Below are 18,536 nucleotides of genomic sequence, written 5' to 3'. Positions count from 1 at the left end.
TACCGTGGCAACACAGCTCTTGGGCGTAGACGATTCTCTGGCCTCAGCCTCCCGAGTAGCTGGGACTATAGGCTCCCACCACACCACCCGGCTATTTTTTGTTGCAGCTTGGCTGGGGCTGGGTTCGAACCTGCCACCTTCAGCATATGGGGCCGGTGCCCTACTCAATGAGCCACAGGTGCCACCCAGAAAAAATTTTTTTAAATGTGTAAACATAACAGTGTTATACTTCTGGGAGTGGTTATTGGGTGAAATTTGGGTAAAAGAAGAAAGGCTAAAGGAAAGCTTTAACGTTTTACTTCAAATAATAGTTAATTTGCTCACTATGTATATATTTTAAATTATATGGCATAGGACACCATAAATAAAGCAAAGAGAAATGACAGGGTGGTGGAACTTTACAACGTGACACTTGATTAACAGCCTTAATGTGTAATTAGCTACTATAAATCATTAAGAAAAAGATGAGGCTGGGTGAGGTGGCTCACACCTATAATCCTAACATTCTGGGAAGCTGAGGAGAGAGGATCTCTTGAGGCTGAGAGTTCAAAACCAGCCTGAGCAAAAGCAAGACCCCATCACTATTAAAAAGAGAAAAATTAGTTGGGTATTGTAGCAAGTGCCTTTAGTTCCAGCAACTTGGGAGGCTCATACAGGAGGACTGCTTAAGCCCAAGAGTTTGAGGTTGCTCTGAGCTATGACAATGCCACAGCACTCTACCCTGGGCTACAAAAAAAAAAAAAAAGATGAAAGAAAGATGACAATAGCAGCTGAGAATTACCTAGCAGTTAATATGTGCAGGTTTTAACTTACTTAGTAACGCTTACAATAACCCCATTATGTAAGCACTATTATTATTCCCATCTTCCAGATAGGGATATTGAGACCCAAAGAAGTTAGGTTGCTTGCTCAAGGGTAAAAAGTAGCAAATAATAGTGTAGAAATTCAAATGCAGGTAGCTCTAGAACCTAAGCTATATATTGCTTCTCAATTCACTTATGGGGAAAACACACAGAAAGATTATTAAAGATTAAAAAAAGGCCAATGAACCCCAATTATTCAGTTGTTTAATAACAAAAGGTTTCAGAGTTTTGTCTATTAAAATATTAGATTGTAAGAAATAACTGGTAAACTTGGCGCTTTTAGAACAGCGGTTATGGCACCAGTCACATGCACTGAGGCTGACGGGTTCGTATTCTGCCTGGGCCAGCCAAACAACAATGACAACTGCAACAAAAAAATAGCTGGGCGTTGTGGCAGACGCCAGTAGTCCCAGCTACTTGGGAGGCTGAGGCAAGAGAATCGCTTAAGCCCAAGAGTTTGAGGTTGCTGTGAGCTGTGACGCCACTTTACCAAGGGTGACATAGTGAGACCCTGTCTCAAAAACAAACACACACACACACACACACAAAAGAAAAAAAAAAAAAGGAATTAACTAGTAATGAGGAAATCCTGCTCTGTCACTTACTCCTGGTGGAAATGGGAAGTAGTACATCTTTTTATGGATCGAAATTTATGTAGTACAGGCAGTCCCTGGGTTAGGAATGAGATAGGTTCTGGAGGTTTGTTCGTAAGTTGAATATGTATGTAAGGAAGAAGAGGTACATGTACCTATTACCTGCAATAGTCTCTGTTTGTAAGTGAGAGTCGCATATTAGATAGATGTTTGTAACTCAGAGACTGCCTGTATTTATTAACATATAAAACATATACTCTCTGGGTTGGTAATTCTATTTCTTAGAATTTACTCTGAGAAAGTAATTAGATAAAAGAGGAAAGATCTATACAGAAGAGTTTTCCTCCTACAGTGAAAATCTGGAATATATATGTACATATACATAAATCACACATACACACATACATGGAAACACTGGTTATTTCTAGATTAAGAAAAAACTTGTACTTTCTCCTTTTCTATATTATTTGCTTCTTAAAATACCTAAATGGTTTTTCGTAACCAGAAAAATAGTACAAATGATAGTTTTCATACATACAGGTATGCATTAAAAATTCCAGAGTTCAGAGACCAACCCATATGTCTGTGAGCCAGCTAGGAGAAGGTTCACAGATTCCCTGACTTTCAGAGGCTAAAAGCAAAAGCACTAGAGCTTTGTGATGTATAAAAGCAACCAAAAAATATCTGAGTTTCTTGAAATGTGAATGCCCATGTGACAGGAAAACAATTGTACAGGTATTCAGAGTATTTCTGCCACCCCATCCTACCCTGTCCTTCTCAGGAGGCCTGGGACCTTGAGTGAACCCTGCAGGGTTGCAGTGTGGACTCTCCAGGTGTGGCGCTGGGGACAGTCCTTGACCCTGTAACTCACACTTCTGTAGCTGTAGGACAGAGATGTCTGTAAAAGGCACTGTCTCTCAGAGAGTTGGGGCAACTATATGCTAGATTAGAATTTTTTTTTTTTTTTTTTTGTAGAGACAGAGTCTCACTTTATGGCCCTCAGTAGAGTGCCGTGGCCTCACACAGCTCACAACAACCTCCAACTCCTGGGCTTAAGCGATTCTCTTGCCTCAGCCTCCCGAGCAGCTGGGACTACAGGCGCCCGCCACAACGCCCGGCTATTTTTTGGTTGCAGTTTGGCCGGGGCCGGGTTTGAACCCGCCACCCTCGGTATATGGGGCCGGCGCCCTACCAACTGAGCCATAGGAGCCGCCCCAGAATTTTTTTTTTGAGATAGAATTTTACTGTCACCCTAACTAGAGTACAGTGCCATCATCATAGCTCACTGCAATGTCAAACTCTTGGACGCAAATGATCTTCCTACCTCAGTTTACCAAGTAGCTTGGACTATAGGCATATGCCACCCACGTCTGGCTAACTTTTCTGCAAAGTCGGGGTCTCACTCTTGCTCATGCTAATCTGAAACTCCTGACCTCTAAGTAGTCCTCCCACCTTGGCCTCCTGGAGGGCTAGGATTACAGGCACGAGTCATCATGTGCAGACTCTGGATTAGAATCTGATCTAATCTTGGTCCTTGAGGATCAAGATCAGAATTATATAGCTTTTAGTTTAAAAATTAAAGTAAAAAAAAAAAAAACACCTACTTTGTGGTTAGTTACAAGCTTCCACCTATAATCTTAGCACTTTGGGAAGCTGAAGTAGAAGGACTGCTTGAGGTCAGGACTTCTAGACTAGCCTGAGTACTGAGTAAGAGTGAGACCCCTTTTCAACTAAAAACAGAAAAAAGTAGTGGGGCATGGTGGCATGTAACTATAGTCCCAGCCACTCAGGAGGCTGAGGAAAAAAGATTGCTTGAGCTCAGGAGTTTGAGGTTGCTGTGAGCTATGATGATGCCATTGTACTTTAGTTGGGGTGACTGAGTCAGACTGTCTCTAAACAAACAAACACACACACAATCCTTATTTTATAAAGAGCAGGAATTACATATTTTAGTAAAATGGTTATTCTGTTTCAGTAAAAATCTCAGATGTAAAGGAAGCTTTTCAACTGGCAAAACCTATTTTCAAGTTTAAAAAACATTCTGCTATCACAGGAAAACTTCTCTTGTTTTAGTACAGGGGTCAATAAACTTGTGGAAGGGCGAAATAATAAATATTTTCGGCTTTGTGGGTCTTATGGTCTCTTGGTTTCTACGGCGTTTGTCTAGCCTGCTGCTACAGTGGGAAAGCAGGAATGACAGGCAATATGTCAGTGATGACCATGCCTGTGTCCTGATAAAACTTTTAAGTAGTGGGCTAAATTTGGCACTTAGGCTACATAGTATGCTGACGCCTATTTTAGATAGTCAACTTTACAAGAGGTCTACTGTTCCCTTCCCCCATTACTCACATACGTGACCTATGCTGAGAGGGTGGCCTGGCTTTTGAAAGGCAACCTGCACAGACTTTCTCTCAAGAAATGAAGTGTGCTTCAATGCCATTTAATTGCACTAAGCTGTCATTCTCAAATCTGACAGCAAAAATTTGGGGTTGTGCTACTCTCAAAGGCCTTCTTGCTGCCTGCAGTGGCCACAAAACTGTGAGAGCTGCCATAATCCTTCTGCTACCCTTTCAGCTCACTTTACTATGTGCGTGTGCACACACAGCCCAGTGTCAGGTTCTCTCTTTTAGTTTAAGGTGAAATGGATATCACTAAAGAGATGGCACGGAGAGATTGAGAAATGACTCAGAAGATATACAGATAAACTAGACTGCAGAATGTGTGTGTACATGTGGGTGCCAGCTGCTGGGCAGAGCAGCAGAGTGGGATTATCCTGTCTCTACAGACAACCCAAAAAGCTACTGGGAAGTCATACAACATGCTGCCTACACCACAATCAGCTTTTGAAAGAAAGAAATGGCTAAGGTATTGTTCAGCCACCTGATTCCCTCCATTAAACACTACCAACATCGGAGGAAAGAAAATCTGCTTTCCAAATAGCAATATGTGTAGAGAAAATTAAGGAATTACAAAAAGCTGTCAAGTATCCTGAACCCCAATTTGGCAATGTATTTATCTTGAATAATATTTGTGAATGAAATCATCTAGTAGAAAACTCATAAAATGCATATTTCCTCTTTTCTTTTGAAGTATGATTCAAACGATAAATACTTACTGAGAACCTACTAAATACCAGGCATTGTGCTTAAGTGTTTAGACACAAACATTACATATATTTGAATTGTAGTGGGAATTGTATATATACCTAAGAATCACCCCATACCCTAATTTTACTAAACAACCAGTACTCACGAATGTTCTTTTTGAGCTAATGAATCCTCTTTCACAGTAAATAGGCTTCTAGTTATGAATTTGCTAATAGTTTCTTTCTTTCCTAGATATGACATATACTATGCTTTAAGAGCAAGTTTAGAGGATGGTTAATATTAATTTGCTCTTTAGGAAGCAGTCTTAAGAAAAGCTGGGTTCATCCTACGTTGGATTCATCTGTACTCAATGAAGGCTTCAGTTCTGATTCAACATAGCACGGTGATGCTGCTGCCCGGAGATGCCCAGCACAAAAGCAACTTCTGACTGCTGAGCTACTTACAGCGAAGGGGTGGTAGGGGGCAGCGGGGGGAGCTCCGCGGGGCCCTGATGGTGGAGGCAGCACGGAAAGTCCTGTTGAAAAGATGCCAAGTGCGCTGAGGTTCAACCCTGGGATCAGATTGGCTTGTTGCTGGGAACAGAAATGGAGAAAAAAAATGAGGGGAGGAGACCAGAGAGGCCCAGCTCTCCTGGGTCAACCTCCGTCTCTTGTCTGGATGGCACCAGCGTTTCCTAACAAGCAATGCCCTAGCCCCGTGGACCATTCTACACCCTGCATTGGGGTGGGTGCCCAATTGCAACCTAACCTTCAAAGCTTCTCTGCCACCCTTGGGATGACTAAATCTTATCAGGGCAAACGAGGCTCTTCCTAGGGATGGAGGCCACCTTGCCAGCCTGCTCCAACTAACCCCTATCATCACCCTGTCCAATCTTGCTCCCTAAATACCCCCGCACGCTCTCTCTCACCTCTGGGCCCCTACACTTCTTGCCTTCCCTGTAAGAAAGTGCTTTTCTCAGGCCTACTCACCTGTAGGTTTCACCTCAGCTTAGGTGCCCCCTCATGCAGGAAGCTTTCTCTCACTCCAAAGGTCTTAGCTCAAATACTCATTCCGTGCTCTCCTAACTTGCCTGTTTCTTTAAAACAGCACACATTACACGGTATCTGAATCTCTTGTTTAATTGCTTCTTTCCCTTTTAGACCATAATTTCCTTGTAGAGCAAGATGCTGTCTTACTTAGTGTTGTGTTCTCAGTGCCTGGTAGGTAGTAAGTAGTCAATAAATATTTACTGAATGAATATATTTAAAACAAATTGGACTAATAGTTTTTTCTTCACCCTATTCAGGGAAAGCTCAGACCCTTCATTAGGATACCACATGTGTAAATTCTATTATCCAGGGTTAGGATTGTTCACAGCTTTGTCTTCCTTACCTAGTTGCCAGCTCTGTAATCTCACTTGTTTGCTTACTGTACATTCCTACATGAGTATGCCCACAGGCTGGGGATGGTTTTAACTACAAGTCCCTTCAGAGGAAGAGGAATTTGGTAACCTATTCCTGCCCGTCCAACCTCCCCCCATCTTTGACTCCCTGAACACGAAGCAGTTTTCTAACATTTTCTATTTCCTTGTCTGTGGCTCTAGCCATTCAGTAAATTGTCTTCTTTACTGGAGTGTCCAACTTTTTTTTCTCTGCCACACACTGAAAGAATAAGAGTTGTCTTGACCCACACATTAAATACCCAAACACTAAGGAAAGATGTAGTAGGAAAAGGTCCCTGCACAGTTTTTGTGCTATCCAACACCACAGATAAGCAAAAAATGGCTTCACAACATCAGCAGGCAGCCCACGATGGGGCCGCAGATTGGGGGACATCCTGTTTTAGAATATTTGGAATAATAGAACTGGGATCCTTCACCTTTACCTCATTTGATATATAAGATCCAGTAACTCTGTTATTTGCCAATCATTGCATGAATTTGGTACGGACATGAATGCATCTAAGCGGTATGTTCAGGTGAAGATGTTTGGATTACCCAGACCCTTTTGTAGTTTTTCCAGCTGTTCACAGAAAGAGATGTTTTTCATGAGATGTCAAGAACCCACAAGGAGATATGAAGATCATTGGATGATACCTCTACAGACAAATGTCTAAACACGAGAGGGCCACGCTGCAGACTGCAGCTCCCCTTCTTTTCATCATGTCTCCTAATTATTACGTGCTGTGGGCTCTAAGCTGGGAGTTGGCATGAGGTGGGGGACAGATTACTGACCTGAGCAAAGGATAGTATGGAAAGTGCTACAGTGACAGAACAGAGGTTTAACCTACAGAGCTCCTTGTCAACACTCACTTCTTTAAGAAATGTTACTAGGTCTAAGAATTGCCTCAAGAATTGCTTCCCAGGAATGTGAAATGGATGTGGACAGGGTTCAAGTGAAACAACACAGGCCATAAACTGGTAACTGCTGAAGCTGGATTATGGGCATATATGGGTTTACCAGAGCATCCTTTGTATTTCTCTGAATGTTAGAAAATTATAATAAAATAGTGAAGGAAGTTCCTTTTCTGGGCTGAGCTTGGGTTTTGATGGTAATTAAATATTAATTTTTTGAATGTCAGACTGGTATCTCCTTATTATAAAGTGAGAGCTAGGTACCAGTAACAGGAAGAACAAACCCAAATCAGTTTGCTGGAAGTATTAGTGAGAGCTCAGATAGTTGACAGCATTTACTGGGCAATCTAAAAGTGTAAATCAAGCAAGCAAAGGATAAAAATCAAAAGTAATTTTAAAATTTTATTATTATTTTTTTATTGAGACAGAGTCTCACTTTGACACCCTTGGTAGAGGGCTGTGCTATCATAGCTCACAGCAACTTCAAACTCTTAGCCTCAAGCAGTTCTCTTGCCTCAGCCTCCCCAGTAGATGGGACCATAGGCGCCCGCCACAATGCTCAGCTATTTTTTTTTACTGTTGTTTAGCAGGCCGGATTGGGTTTGAACCCACCAGCCATGGTACATGTGGCTGGTGCCCTAACCACTGACCTATGAGAGCCCAGCCCAAAAGTAATTTTAAAATATGTATTTTTAAAATTTCAAAATAAACATGACAATATTATAGAAGTTTAGAAAGTAGAAAATCCCACTTTCCTTACATAGGGGCTATTTTTATTTTTGTGTGCAGCCTTCCAATCATTCTGATCATTTTATTTTACATGACTGTAACCCTAGTTATAACTTTTATATCTTCCTTTTCTTAATAACATTGTATCATAAGCATTTTCTCATTTTGCAGTCTTCAAGGTTATCATTTTAATGGCTTTCAGCATATTTATCATTTGCTAGTTGGTTTCCTGATTGTTTTAATTCCTTAATCCTTAGCAGTCAGTACAAACCCTGCGTATCTATCCCTAAGGCACTTCCTCATTAGCAGAATGACAATCGTTTATTTAGAGAGGCTTCGGCTCTTCCTGAAAACATACGTGAAAAACAGTAGAGAAGAAAGCATGAGGAACTTACGTTAACAGCCAGCATATCATTTTCAAAGGCCTCACGAAGCTTCTTCATAATCTCTATCTCGGCATTGGCACAGGCCTCAACTGTGCCTTTCACAGTGATGGTTCTTTCAGGGTTATATATGCTCAAATCCTGTAAACTGACCAATGGGAAAAAGAGAGACATTTCCTTTTTTTTGATAGGGTCTTGATCTCTTGCCAGTCTTACAGTGCAGTGGCATCAACCTAGCTCACTGTGACCTCAAACTCCTGGGCTCAAGTGATCCTCATGCTTTAGTCTCCTAAGTAGCTAGGACTACAGGTGTATGCCACCACACCTAATTTTTTTTTTTTTTGCAGTTTTTGGCCAGGGCTGGGTTTGAACCTGCCACCTCTGGCATATGGGGCCGGCGCCCTACTCCTTTGAGCCACAGGTGCCGCCCCCTAATTTTTTTTTATATTTTGTAGAGATGGGGTCTTGCTATGCTGCTCAGGCTAGTCTCAAACTCCTAATCTCAAGCAATCCTTCACCATCTCAGCCTGCCAAAGTGTTAGGATCACAGGCATCAGCCCCCATGCCCAGCTGAAATTTCCTTTTTTTTTTTCTTAAGACAGAGTCTCACTTTGTCGCCCTTGGTAGAGTGCTGTGACATCATTGCTCACAGCAACCTCAAATTCTTGGGTTCAAGCAATTCTCTTGCCTCAGCCTCCCAAGTAGCTGGGACTACAGGTGTCCGCCATAATGCCCGGCTATTTTTAGAGATGGAGGTCTTGTTCTGGCTCACGCTGGTCTTGAACCTGTGAGCTCAGGCAATTCACCCTCCTCAGCCTCCCAGAGTGCTAGGATTACAGGCGTGAGCCACTGCACCAGGCTGAAATTTCCTTTTTTAAAGAAAAAAAAAAAAAAAAAAGTCCAGAAAAACTACAAACAAGTTTTGGTAGTGGAGAATAAGAATATCCTCACAACATACTGTAATGTAGAATCTGTGACACCTTATTTCAAATCTTACTAGTGATGTCTAATTGGTAACTATGTATTTGATGGAAATAATGACATTACTTATGATTATATTCCCATTTTAGGAAAATGAATCAAAATACCCAAATTCTCCATTATTGGACACAATTAATCTAAATAGGTGGCTTACGATGAGATTGTTATCTTGGTCCCTGTTTCATGTTCAATTTTCTTCAAATTTCTGCCTTCTTTTCCAATCAGCCTTCCAACCAATCCATTATGGGCCAAAATTTTCAGAGGAATCTCTTCAGCTCTAAAAGAGACAAACAATTTAATGCTTAAGATAGACACAATAGTGGAAAGGCATTACCCTGCTTTTGTCTTATGAATAAAGTATCACATGGTGATGGGTTTTAGGAGAGGCCAGGTCTCTCATCAACTTCAGTTCAGGAATGTTGATTAACATAAGCCAAACCATGGTAAATCCACTCCCTTGCAGCAATTCGTTGAAAGGGGTCCATGAGGCAGATTTGGCCAGTGACATTGGAGAAGTCTGGAGGGTGACTATAGGAGGAAAGTTTTCCTTCCTCTTACTAAAGGTACAAGGCAAAGGGAGAGTGAGGCCAGCAAGATGGTCCACTAGCAAGCCACACGTCCTTCTCTCCCTTCCACAGATACCTCAAATTAACAAAAACGATGGACCAGAACACTTCCATGAGAACTCTAGAGGTCAGCTGAGAAATTATAATATCAAGGTCCTTGTAAATGAAGAAGGGGTTCTAGCAAAAGAGGAAGAAAGTTCAGTGTTTGGCTCATCATGGCATAGCAAAGAACAAACGAGAAGAAACCCCACAAGCTGGGCTCCTGCCATGAGATAGAAACAAAAGACTGGATCATGCATCCAACATTCTAGCTTGTCTGGAGGCTTCTTGAAAAACTGATTTTTTGTGTCACCCAACCGACTCAGAACACTGATAAGATCAGCACCAGAGCTGGAAGCTGCTCTGTTAAGAGAGACAAGCTGTATGTTAGAGCTGCAGTTTTGTAGTTAGACACCAGAGGGATCAAGAAATCAGAAAAGAAAACAGAAAAATAAACAAACAAACAAAAAAATCAAAAAAGGTTTGAGACGTCCTAGAGCCTTTTAACTAGGCTGACTAGTGAGGGTCTTCCACTGTGTAACGTATGCAAAGGAGAAGTGGCAGTTTTGTCAAATGCCACCCCCCATCACTAGGCATAGGAAGAAACGATTCATGAAACATGGCTCAAAGGAACAAAATAAAACTCTGAAAACTGACCCTAACGAAACACAGTTCTATGAGCGCTTTGACAAGGATTTAAAATTGCTGTAAATATGCTCAATGAGCTAAATGAGAAGTAAATGAATTCAGGAAAATAATGTCTGAACAAAATGTAAATAACAAAGAGACAAAAATTATAAAAAAGAACTCAACAGAAATTCTGAAGCTCAAAAACACAATAACAGAACATAAAAATTATTTAGAGAGATTCAACAGCTGGCTTGATCAGGAAGAAGAAATAATCAACAAACCTGAAGTTAGGTCATTTGAAATTACAAGTCATCACACACACACACACACAGAAGAAGAAAAAGAAAAAGGAATGATGCCAGATGCAGTGTGGCTTATTTCTGTAATTCCAGTACTTTGGGAGGTTGAAGCAAAAGGATTGCTTGAGGTTGGGAATTCAAGACCAGTCTGGCAACATAGTAAGATCTTGTCTCTGCAAAAATTAAAAAGAAAATTAGCTGGGTATGGTGGTGTGTACCTATAGTTTTAGCTACTCGAGGCCAGAGTAGGAGGAATGGGTAAGTCCTGGAGTTTCAGATTGCAGTGAGCTACAATCATGCCACTATACTCCAGCCTGAGCAATAGAGTGAAACTCTGTCTCAAAAAAAAGCAAAAAACAAAACCAAAACCAACCAAACAAACAAAAAGTCAAGAGAGGCTAAGGAACATAGGAGCTATCAAGTGAACAAATATCTGAATAATGGGAATCATAGAAAGAGAAGAAAAAAGAAAGGGGCACAGAGGCTATCTGAAGAATCGATAGCCCTCCTGAACAAGAGATGGACATACAGAAGCTTCAAAAAGTTTAAAGAACTCCAAATGAGATAAATCCACAGACAACCATACTGAAACACGTTATAATCAAACTGTCTAAAGTCAAAGATAAAGAGAGAATCTTGAAAGAAGAAAGAGAGGGCTGTGCCTGTGACTCAAAGGAGAAGGGCGCTGGCCCCATACAACAGAGGTAGCGGGTTCAAACCCAGCCCCGCCGCACCCAAAAGAGAAAGTAGAAAGAGAAAAGTGATTTGTAACATATAAAGGTGCTTCGCTAAGATTGTAGATTCCTCAGCAGAAATTCTACAGGCCAGAAGGGAATGGAATGATATATTCAAAGTGCCAAAAGAAAGAACTGCCAACCAAGAATACTGTGTCTGCCAAAACTTTTCTTCAAAAATAAAAGAGAAATTAAGACCTTCCCAGACAAACAAAAGCTGAGGGACTCCACGACCACGTGAGACCTGCTCTACCAGAAATGCTAAAGGGAGCCCCTCAAGTTGAAATGAAGGACAGCCGACAGCAGCACAAAGCCATATGAAAATATACAGTGAGGGGCAGCGCCTGTGGCTCAGTCAGTAAGGCACCGGCCCCATATACCGAGGGTGGCAGGTTCAAACCCGGCCCCGGCTGAACTGCAACCAAAAAATAGCTGGATGTTGTGGCGGGTGCCTGTAGTCCCAGCTACTCGGGAGGCTGAGGCAAGAGAATCGCTTAAGCCCAGGAGTTGGAGGTTGCTGCGAGCTGTGTGATGCCACAGCACTCTACCGAGGGCCATAAAGTGAGACTCTGTCTCTATAAAAAAAAAAAAAAAAAATGAAAATATACAGTGAGGCTCTGTCAAAAAACAATACCTCTGATAAAGGTAAATAAGAAACAAATGTAGTAGCCTGTATTATATTAACAGTAATTTTGGTGCATGGAAGTTAAATGACAAAAAAACACAAATCTAGAAATCTATGTTAATGAGTATAAAATAATGAAGATGTAATTTGTGATATTGGGAGTAGGGCTATAAAGGATTTTTTAAAATTTCAAAATAGTAAAGGGGTACAAATGTTGTTACATGAATATCTTGTATAAGGCTTAAGTTGGAAACCTAACAAATAAGTTTGTACTCCTTGTCTCCTTCCACCCTCCTCCTTTCTTGATTTCCAGTGTCCTTTATATTTCCTTGTGCCCATGTGTGTCCATGGTTTAACTCCCAATTATTAGAGTATATATGTGGTGTTTTCTATTTTGGAGATATTTCACTTAGGATAATGGTCTCCAGTTCCATCGAAGTTATTGCAAATGACATTATTTCATTCATTTATATGGCTGAGTAGGATCCCATATGGCTGTGTACACACACACATCTTGGGATCCTATTGAGCCACAAAAATATATACACACACACATATATATACATACACATACATACATACACACACAGTTTTTTTTTTGTAGAAAGAATGCTGTAAAGGCATTATCACAGCTCACAGCAACCTCAAACTCTTGGGCTCAAGTGATCCTCTTGCCTCAGCCTCCCGAGTAGCTGGGACTACAGGCGCCCGCCACGACACCTAGCTACTTTTTTCTATTTTTAGTAGAAACAGGGTCACACTCTTGCTCAGGCTGGTCTCAAACTCCCTGAGGTCACATGACTCTCCTGCCTCAGCCTCCCATAGTGTTAGGATTATAGGCTTGAGCCACCATGGATGACCTATATACCACATTTTCTTTTCCTCTCATGAATTGATAGGCACTTTGGTCAACTCTGTATCTTTGCGATTGTGCTATTATGTTGTGAGAAACACTGAGTGGGTTTTTGTTGTTGTTGTTTTTTTTTTTTTACTGAGTCTCACTCTGTTGCCCCAGGCTAGAGTGCTGTGGTGACAGCCTAGCTCACAGCAACCTCAAACTCCTGGGTTCAAGCGATCTTTCTGCCTCAGTCTTCTAAGTTGGAACCCACCACCATGCCTGGCTAGTAGGTGTCTTTTTGATAAAATGCTTTTTTGCCTTTAGGTAAATACCCAGTAGTGGGATTGCTGGATTGAATGTAAGTTCTATATTTATTTCTCTGAGGAATCTCCATACTGTTTTCCATAGACACTGTACTAATTTGAGGTCCTACCAACAGTGTACAAGTGTTTCTCTCTGCACACATTCCAGCATCTATCATTTTTGACTTTATAATAATGGCCATTTGAGGGTAAAGTATTATCTAATTGTGGTTTTAAATTGCATTTTCCTTACAATAAGTTATGTTGAGCATTTTTCATATGTTTGTGGGCCATTTGTCTATCTTCTTTTGAAAAAGCTCTGTTTATGTCTTTTCATTTTTTTGCAAATGCATTAGATTTTAATCTTTAATATCTAACATTATTGCTTTAGAAAAGTTTTTCTCTGAACTTAGAATACAATGCTAATTACATAAAAATATACACATATAAAAAGTAGTTCTCCAATTTCCCAGGAAAAAATCCAAGTATAACTTCTAGAATAGCCAACGGTTTTTTTTTTTTTTTTTTGAGACAGAGCCTCAAGCTGTCGCCCTGGGTACAGTGTTGTGGCATCACAGCTCACAGCAACCTCCAACTCCTGGGCTCAAGCAATTCTCCTGCCTTTGCCTCCTAAGTAGCTGGGACTACAGGTGCCCTGGCCACAACACCTGGGTATTTTTTGGTTTTAGCAGTCATTATTGTTTGGTGGGCACGGGCTGGACTCGAACCCGCCAGCTCAGGTGTATGTGGCTGGCACCTTAGCCGCTTAGGCTATACACACCAAGCCAAGGTTTTTGTTTTAATTATAATTAAAGTCTTAGCCATCTCTTATTAGCCCTGTAATTTACATATTTAAATTAGTGTTATTAGACAACTATTATAAATGTAAGGTGCCATTATTGAGTAAAAAGATTCCTCTGAGTGGATGTGTCTTTTCTTCTACCAATTAATGAAGCAGCAATATCCATTAGTTTGCTTTTATTAGTAGATGATACACTGCTGCAAACACTAATTCTTACTCCTCCTCCATGTTTGTGTATATGTGTGTGTTGGTCAGAATGCATTGATAGTCTCTTCCTCCAACTCCTGGGCTTAGGCAATTTTCTTGCCTCAGCCTCCCAAGTAGCTGGGACTATAGGTGCCCACCACGATGCCTGGCTATTTTTTTGTTGCAGTTTGGCTGGGGCTGGGTTTGAACCTGCCACCCTTGGTATGTGGGGCCAGCACCCTACTCACTGAGCCACAGGTGCCACCCTGCACTTGTTTCAAATTAAGGATAGTCACTGTTGTCCATGCATCAGGCGTGGGCTTCTGCTACAGACTCCTGCCACTCATTTATGTCCATCTTGTTACCCCAAATCACAAAAGGAACACTTTGGGGCTCTTTCACATGTACATAATATATGAATTCTTTCTTCCAGTTACTCAAGTTCTGGAAGCTTTGTGAACCATCGACACTAAAAGTTAAGCAAGGAATAGTCACAACCTCTGTAAAATGGTGTCCTCAGGCTTTGGAATCACTCTTGACAGGCTGTCCTCCAAATCTGCATGGTAAGCAAATATCCATCCACCTCCAAATCTTTATTTAAAAATTCTACCCCTATCGTATGGAAGTGCTGGATATCAAACCTATTAGTTACTTACTGGTTCATAAGAGAACTCTTCCCACTACTTTAAAAAGCAATGATTTTCCTGCCATTATTAATCTCAAGAGCTTTGACTTCAGAACCCTTAGTTCAATTCAAGCATCATTATCTACTATATTTGTTGAGATTCACTCAGAGGAGGAGGGAAAGTGTTTTATCACAATGCCAGGCTCCTTACAGGAGTACACATTTCCTGGGGCCATGCGGAAGACACCCCGGGAGCTCTGAGCAGGCCAGACTGGGGGCAATGAGGACAGTAAGATGTTTGTGGACCTGGTGGACAGGAGGTGACGGTGGTGCTGCTGCCCGGATCCTGCTGCAGATGCTCCTGTCCAGCACAGAGGGAACAACATTTTTTGCTCATTTTAAAATCATGTTTATCCTTTTTCTTGCTGATGTGAGTTCTTTGTAGATACTGGATATTAGCCCTTTGTTGAATGTATAGTTTGTAAATATTTTCTCTCATTCTGTAGGTTGTCTATTGACTTTGTTCATTACTTCCGGTGCTGTACAGAATGTTTTTAACTTAAGTACCATTTATTTTTGTTATTACCATATTTGCCTTTGAGGTCTTAGTCATAAATTTTTGCCAATACCAATGTCTAGCAGGAGTTTTTCTTATGTTTTCTTCTAGAATTTTTATGGTTTCATGCCTTACATTTAAGTCTTTTATCCATATGTAAATTATTTTTGTATATGGCAAGAGATAGGGATTCTGTTTCATTCTTCTGTGTGTGGCTATCCAGTTCTGAGCACCATTTATTAAATAAGGGTTCCTTTCCCTAGTGTATGTTGCTGTCTGCTTTCTCAAAGACTAATTGGTTGAAGGTAGATGGTTTTATCTCTGGGTTCTCTGTTGTTCCATCTGTCTATCTCTACTTATATATGTATAATACCAGCATCATGCTGTTTTGGTTATTATAGCCTTAAAGTATAGTTTGAAGTCAGGTGATGTGATTTGTTATCAGATTTGTTCTTTTTGCTTAAGACTGTTGTGCCTATTTGGGCTCTTTTTTGATTCTAAGCTTAAGATTAATTTTTCTAAATCTGTGAAGCATGACACTGGTATTCAGTGGGGACTGTATCCTATCTGTCAATCACTCTGGGAAGTATGAACATTTTAATGATATTGATCCACCAGTTTGTGAACATGAGACGCTTTTCCATTTCTTTGTGTCATCTATAATTACTTTCATTAGTGTTTTGTAGTTCTCCTTGTAGAGATCTTTCTTCACATCCTTGGTTAAGTATAGCCCCAGGTTATGTTGTCTGTTGCTATTGCCAATGGTATTGACTCTTTGATTTGACCCTCAGCTTGACTGTTATTAGTATATAGAAATACTACAGATTTGTACATGCTGATTTTGTAACCTGAAACTGTGCTGAACTCATTCATCTATTTTAGGAATCTTTAGGATTTCTAGATATAAGATCATATTGTCAGTGAACAGGGATAGTTTGACTACCTCTTTCCCTATTTGGATAACCTTCATTTCTTTCTCTTGCCTTGTTGCTCTGTCTAGGACTTCCAGTACCATGCTGAATAGAAGTGGCAACAGTGGGCACTCTTGTCTTATTTCTCTTCTTAGGGGAAAAGCTTTCAACTTTTACCCATTCAGTATGATGTTGGCTGTAGGTTTGTCATGTATAGTTATTTATTTACTTATTTATTTAGAGACAGAGTTTCTCTCTGTCACATTGGTGCAGTGTTGTCCTTATAGCTCACTGCAACCTTCAACTCTTGGGCTCATGCAATCCTCCTGCTTCAGCCTCCCAAGTAGCTGGGAGAACAGGCATGTGCTACCACACTCAATTAATTTTTCTATTTTTTTTGCAGTTTTTGGCAGGGGCTGGGTTTGAACCCACCACCTCCGGCATATGGGGCTGGCGCCCTACCCCTTTGAGCCACAGGCACCAGCCAATTTTTTTATTTTTTATAGTGATGGGGTGTTCAGCTCTTGCCCAGGTTGGTCTCAAACTCCTGGCCTCAAACAATCCTCCCATCTCAGCCTCTTTGAGTGATAACATTAAGTGAGTGGGCCACTGTGCCCAGCCATATATGGCTTTTAGAATTTCAAGGTATATTCCTTGTATGGCTACTTTGTTGAGGAAATTTTTTTTTTTTAATCATGAAATGGTGCTTGATTTTATCAAATGTTTTTTCTACATCTTTGCAGATAATCATATGGTCTTTGATTTTGCTTCTGTTATGTGGCAAATCACATCCCTGGGATAACACTCACTTGATCAAGGTGGATTATCTTTTTGATATGCTTTTGAATTCATTTCGCTAGTATTTGGTTGAGGATTTTTGAGGGATATTGGCCTGAGGCGTTCTTTCCTATTTATTTATTTTTTGTTGCTGTGTCATATCCTGGCTCTGGTACCATGTGATACTGGCTTCACAGAATGAGTTAGGGAGGATTCTCTTCTTGATGCTACGGAATAATTTCTGTAAGATAGGTAAAAGTTCTTCTTTGTACTTCTGGTAAAATTTGGCTGTGAATCTGCCTGGTCTGGGGCTTTTTTTGTTGTTGTTGGTAGCTTTTTTTGAGACAGAGCCTCAAGCTGTCATCCTAGGTATAGTGCTGTGGCATCACAGCTCACAGCAACCTCCAACTCCTGGGCTTAGGCGATTCTCCTGCCTCCACCTCCCAAGTAGCTGGGACTACAGGTGCCTGCCATAAAGCCTGGTTATTTTTTGGTTGCAGCTGTCATTCTTGTTTGGTGGGCCTGGGCTGGATTTGAACCTGCCAGCTCAGGTGTATGTGGCTGGCGCCTTAGCTGCTTGAACCACAGGCGCTGAGCCGGTAGCTTTTTTTTTTTATTGCTGCTTCAATCTTGCTGCTCATTATCGGTCTGTTCGGGACTGCAATTTCTTCCTGATTTAAGCTGGTTCTGTTTTTCCAGGAATTCATCGATTTCCCCTATGTGTCTCAGTTTGTACATAGTTTTTTTGTAGCATTCATGGATGACATTTTATATTTCTGTGGTATCAGTTGTAATGTTTCCTTTCTCATTTCTGATTGAGCTTATTTGAGTCCTTTCTCTTCTATTTTTCTGGTTAGTCTGGCTAGTGGTCTATTGACTTTGTCCACCTGTTTGTCTTTTTTTTTTTTTTGAGACAGAGCTTCAAGCTGTCACCCTGGGTATAATGCCATGGCATCACAGCTCACAGTAACCTCCAACTCCTGGGCTCAAGAGATTCTCTTGCCTCCGCCTCCCAAGTAGCTGGGACTACAGGCGCTCGCCACAACGCCTGGCTATTTTTTGGTTGGAGCTGTCATTGTTGTTTGGCGGGCCTGGGCTGGATTCGAACCCGCCAGCTCAGGTGTATGTGGCTGGCGCCTTAGCTGCTTGAGCCATAGGCGCCGAGCCCACCTGTTTATCTTTTTAAATTTAATTTTTTTTTTTGCAGTTTTGGCTGGGGCTGGGCTTGAACCTGCCTCCCCCAGTATATGAGTCTGGCGCCCTACTCTTTGAGCCACAGGTGCTACCCTTAAATTTAATTTTAATTAAAATCATAACTATACATTTATGGGGTAGAACGTGATGATATACAATGTGAAATGCTTAAATCAAACTGATAAAACATGGCCATCACCTGCCTTAATTCTTTTCTGTGGTAAGACATTTAAAATTTACACTTATTTTGAAATATACCCTTGGATTGTGCACATTAGGTGAGATCCCACCAAATACCCACCCTCCTCCCTCCAATTGTCCTCCCCTCTACTTGCTAGACTATACTTGTGTTTTATCATTCGTATAAGTGTATAAGTGTTTATATAGTGGTTTCATAACAGCATTGAGTATACCGGATACTTTTTTCCCCCATTCTTCAGATACTTTACTAAGAAGAATATATT

At 41.0% G+C, this 18,536-nt stretch overlaps 1 protein-coding gene across 2 annotated transcripts in view; it reads right to left on the bottom strand.

Annotated features, from left to right (window-relative positions):
• IGF2BP2 (insulin like growth factor 2 mRNA binding protein 2) overlaps window positions 1–18,536 on the bottom strand; it is a 228,610-nt gene that overhangs the window by 31,092 nt on the left and 178,982 nt on the right. Inside the window, exons 8-10 of one of the 2 annotated variants that reach the window (XM_053565455.1) lie at window positions 9,143–9,265; window positions 8,020–8,155; window positions 5,007–5,135 (exon numbers count right to left, since the gene is read on the bottom strand). In XM_053565455.1, coding sequence (XP_053421430.1) covers window positions 5,007–5,135; window positions 8,020–8,155; window positions 9,143–9,265 — 388 coding nt within the window. The remainder of the gene's footprint in view (window positions 1–5,006; window positions 5,136–8,019; window positions 8,156–9,142; window positions 9,266–18,536) is intronic. The other variant, XM_053565456.1, reaches the window with a different exon arrangement.

The sequence above is a fragment of the Nycticebus coucang genome, chromosome 16 (assembly GCF_027406575.1).
Source record: "Nycticebus coucang isolate mNycCou1 chromosome 16, mNycCou1.pri, whole genome shotgun sequence".
Classification (NCBI taxonomy): Eukaryota; Metazoa; Chordata; class Mammalia; order Primates; family Lorisidae; genus Nycticebus; species Nycticebus coucang.
This window is presented reverse-complemented; position numbering and strand designations above follow the sequence as displayed.